This window comes from Dendrobates tinctorius, unplaced genomic scaffold (assembly GCF_039654945.1).
Source record: "Dendrobates tinctorius isolate UK_male_01 unplaced genomic scaffold, ASM3965494v1 ptg000049l, whole genome shotgun sequence".
Taxonomy (NCBI): Eukaryota; Metazoa; Chordata; class Amphibia; order Anura; family Dendrobatidae; genus Dendrobates; species Dendrobates tinctorius.
The window spans coordinates 12,383,931-12,388,417 of NW_027361717.1; the positions used below are offsets into that span (position 1 = coordinate 12,383,931).

General features: G+C 39.4%; 1 protein-coding gene across 1 annotated transcript; it reads left to right on the forward strand.

Annotated features, from left to right (window-relative positions):
- Positions 1-1,114: 1,114 nt before the first annotated feature.
- SOX14 (SRY-box transcription factor 14) lies at positions 1,115-2,681 on the forward strand. Its single transcript, XM_073576643.1, has one exon. The coding sequence runs from the start codon at positions 1,203-1,205 to the stop codon at positions 1,917-1,919; it is 717 nt and encodes a 238-aa protein (XP_073432744.1). The 5' UTR covers positions 1,115-1,202; the 3' UTR covers positions 1,920-2,681.
- The last annotated feature ends 1,806 nt before the right edge of the window (positions 2,682-4,487 follow it).

Sequence of the window (4,487 nt, forward strand, 5' to 3'; positions counted from 1 at the left end):
TCCCATGCTAGGCATTGCTCTCATTATAGGCATTGCTCCCATGCTAGGCATTGCTCTCATTCTAGGCATTGCTCTCATTCTAGGTATTGCTCCCATGCTAGGCATTGCTCCCATGCTAGGTATTGCTCCCATGCTAGGTATTGCTCTCATTCTAGGCATTGCTCCCATGCTAGGCATTGCTCCCATGCTAGGTATTGCTCCCATGCTAGGCATTGCTCCCATGCTAGGCATTGCTCTCATTATAGGCATTGCTCCCATGCTAGGCATTGCTCTCATTCTAGGCATTGCTCTCATTCTAGGTATTGCTCCCATGCTAGGTGTTGCTCCTGTCGGTGATGATCGGCTCTCCTCCCTTTCTTCCCTGTGTGCAGCCAGGACAGCAGCCTGTCCACCAGTAGTTCGAGGTGCGATCCTGACTCCCTCACTGATGATACCTCTATGCATGAGAGCAGTAGAGATCCTCAGCTCCCCCCTGACACTAAACTCTTCACCTAACACCCTTCCTATAAAAGCAGGAGGAGCTGAGGAGTTGTGACTGCTTCTATTAGTGGATTAACTAACAAAAGCCTCGTCCTTAATCTGCTCTATTTAGTGTTTTCCCTTTCTCTGCCTCCTGTCCCTCAGTGTTGTGTGTGGATGGTGCCTTGGTGGAGAAGGTGTTCTGCAGGAGCTGGGAGCTGATTGGGTGCCTGTGTTAGGGGTGTAGACCCTTTTGATTATTAGATTGCATGCTGCACTAAGCAGGAAAAGCCTTTGAACTTCTCCACTTTTGGCTCAGTGTATTCTTTTTTTTTGCTATGAGCTGTTCCTCATTCCCAGCAAGGTGCTGCGCTAAACAAGACACCTTCAGGAAGAAGTAGGGACATCATCTGTAGGAGAGCTTTCTTCTCTCCTCCTATCTTTCTTTGCCTTACCCTGTCTCTGTTATCACAGACAGGAAAACCCTCACACACCTTGGACCTCAAGGAAGAGCATTATTGGACCTTAAGGACTCCTTGGATCTAAACTGTTACCTGCTCCTTCTCCACCAGGAGCTTCTGCACACAATTGCTCTGTGGGAAGGTTCGAAGTTGACTTTCAAGATCGTTTTGTTCCTCCACTGAGCCTCGCTAAAACGACTTGATTCTTCATTATCAAAAGGACAGCAGAAGGGGGGGGAACTTGGACTTGGCTTTTGCTGGTCACCGAGATTGAACGATACCATGTCTAAGCCCGTTGACCATATCAAGAGACCCATGAATGCCTTCATGGTGTGGTCCAGAGGGCAAAGAAGGAAGATGGCCCAGGAAAACCCCAAGATGCACAATTCGGAAATAAGTAAAAGACTTGGGGCTGAATGGAAACTTCTATCTGAAGCCGAGAAAAGACCTTACATAGACGAAGCTAAGAGACTCAGGGCTCAACACATGAAGGAACATCCTGACTATAAGTACAGACCAAGGCGCAAACCGAAAAACCTTCTAAAGAAAGACAGGTATGTCTTTCCTTTACCCTACCTTGGAGATCACGATCCACTTAAGACAGGACTTCCCATGAGTGCCACAGAATCCTTACTAGGAGCTTCTGAGAAGGCGAGAGCCTTTTTACCACCATCAGCACCTTATTCCTTACTGGACCCAAGTCAGTTTAGCTCCACAACCATCCAGAAGATGACAGAGATGCCACACACCTTGACTACAAGCACTCTTCCTTATGCCTCCACCTTGGGATACCAAAACGGAGCTTTTGGTGGGTTAAGCTGCCCTAGCCAACACACCCATACCCACCCTTCTCCAACCAACCCTGGCTATGTGGTGCCCTGTAATTGTACAGCCTGGTCAACCTCTAACTTGCAACCCCCTGTAGCCTACATATTGTTCCCTGGCATGACTAAAGCTGGTATAGACCCCTATTCTTCTGCACATGCTGCAGCCATGTAGAAGAGCACTAGTGTCAAGGAAATGAACGATGTTGGTGCATGTATAGACAGACTGCCAAGATGGTCCCACTCGCAGAGAGACACCTGAAGGGATTGGAGAGAGGAACAATCCATTATTAGACCAACTTGGCAAAAAAAAAAATAATATATATTTAATGCACTTCCTTTCTTATGAAGGGCACAATCTACTACTATTAATTCTCTACATCAAGCCATGAAGATAGCTGGAAGTAATTGTCAGGACCAAGTGTAAGAAATGTACAAGTTCTTCTTTTTTTTTTAATTTGTATTTCGTCAATCTGGACAGTTAACCCTTTATTTATTGAGGTTTTTTTTCAGTTTGCCTTTGATTTCTCTGTGACCTCGAATTTTTGAAGGGACTAACATTAAATTATTTAAGGTATTAATATTATTATTATTCTTACCTATTTTGCACAATCATTTTTTTGCTCTGGGGGGTAAAGTGGGATTTGTGTTAGATATTTTGCCATACAAACTGGTTTTCTTGTCTAAAAAGAAGCTTTATGATAATGATAATTAATTAAACAGAAAAAAAAATTAATGGTTATTTTACCCTCCAAAACTATTTTGTAACAATCAAATAACTAAACCAATGAAGGATGTTTCATAGGATGATGAATTCCCCTTCATCTAAGGCGATATGTACAGGGGAAAGTGGCTGTCCACCATGATCTCACTTTATTTACTCCTTATTCTTTTTGTTAAACGAGGATCTTTTAAATAAAGACAATCTTGTCGTTAACCGCGATGTGTGAACTGAGCCTTACAGCTGACAATGGTCTCCAGGCGACAATCCACAACCACAGTGCTGCGGATGATTGCGCTGTAGTCTCCCTCACTGTCTTCACTTCACTGGGTGGTAGTTTATAAAGGGACAGGTATCATATTAATACCGAGCTCATCAATATTTTATTACAATTCTTCTCTCCACATTGAGCTTAAAATTTACTAGATTTCCTCAAGAAGATGCAGTGGTGGAAGTTTTTAGCAGGTGTTAGCAGCATGTCATTCGCAGATGTAGAAGGGGTTAATCTTTAGCATTATTAATACCCATTATTAATCTTTAGTCCTGTACAAAATAACCAAAATATCTCTCTACAGGTCTATGAATTGGGTTGTACCATATGACAAAATCAACTGCACTACACGTGTTTCTAATATATATCTATATATATATATATATATATATAGATATATAGATATAGATATATATATATATATGTATATTACAAATCAAAGGCTTCATAAAAACATTTTGAAAATTGTATTTCATATATCAAAGTATGTAAAAGTAGGTATAAAAGGAAATGATACTTTTCTACTTCGATAAGAAGTCAATAGACACAGAATATATATACATATATGTAAGAAATATTTTTTGTTATGTATATAATTAGTATATGTGAATATGTATATAAACAAACGTGTACTTGTGTGCATATGCATATATATTTGTACATGTAAATATATATGCATAAATATATATATGTATATATATGTATATATATATATGTTTGTGTGTGTTTATATGTATATATAATTATGTGTATATGTGTGTGGATATATGTATATATGTATATGTATGTATAAGCATATATATATGTATATATATATAATATATACACATTCCATAATTTTATATATGAATATAATGATTTACTTTAGTAAAACTGAGTTTATAATTTTGCACTACTCTCTTTGATGGCAGGATGTGTTTCCATATGGCTCTAGGTAAATGCATTATTTTATTAATATTATTATTATGTATACAGCATTGTAACTGGGGCTAACAGAGGATGCCGTTAATTGACAAATTATACCCGTAGAAAGAAGCACAGATATACTGTATATATATATACACTGCTCAAAGAAATAAAGAGAACACAAACAGCCTGTTGCAAATGGAATAGTGTTCCCTTTATTTTTTGATTTTTTTGAGCAGTATATATATATATATATATATATATATATATATATATATATTATATATTTCTGTGCCTCTTTCTACAAGTACAATTTGTCAATTATCGGTCTTTTCTGCCAGTTTTTGTGTGTTTGCCCATTTTGATTTTCACGAATTGTATGTAAAAAGGGAACTGCTTCTCTATGAAATCAGATGATTTTTTTTCTTACTTTTACATGTCAACAGGTATATGTAGAAGTAGTTCCTGGATCCCCATGTCACCGGGAGAGGCTGTGCTGTGACGGTCACGGGTGGGCGCTGAGTTTCTCTGGAAGCAGTGGATCAGCATTCAGTGTCAGACAATTAGCAGTGTGAGGAGTTGCTGGGGATACAGTCATTGTGGGGCTTTTGTTTGGAGATGGTTTTCATTAGAATGTGGCTGTTCTCCATCTGCTGCCCCATCAGGGTGTGGAGTCTGCTCCTCTGCCACTTGGGCTCTTATTAGGAGTACAGTCACTGAGGTCTGGAGATGCAATAGAGAGATCCAAAAAAAAAAGTCTGGGGGGCTATGGCAGCAATGAATGGGGCTTTGTTTAGTCCATCGATGAATGAGAGACCCTTAACTTCTCCAAACAAGCAACAGAC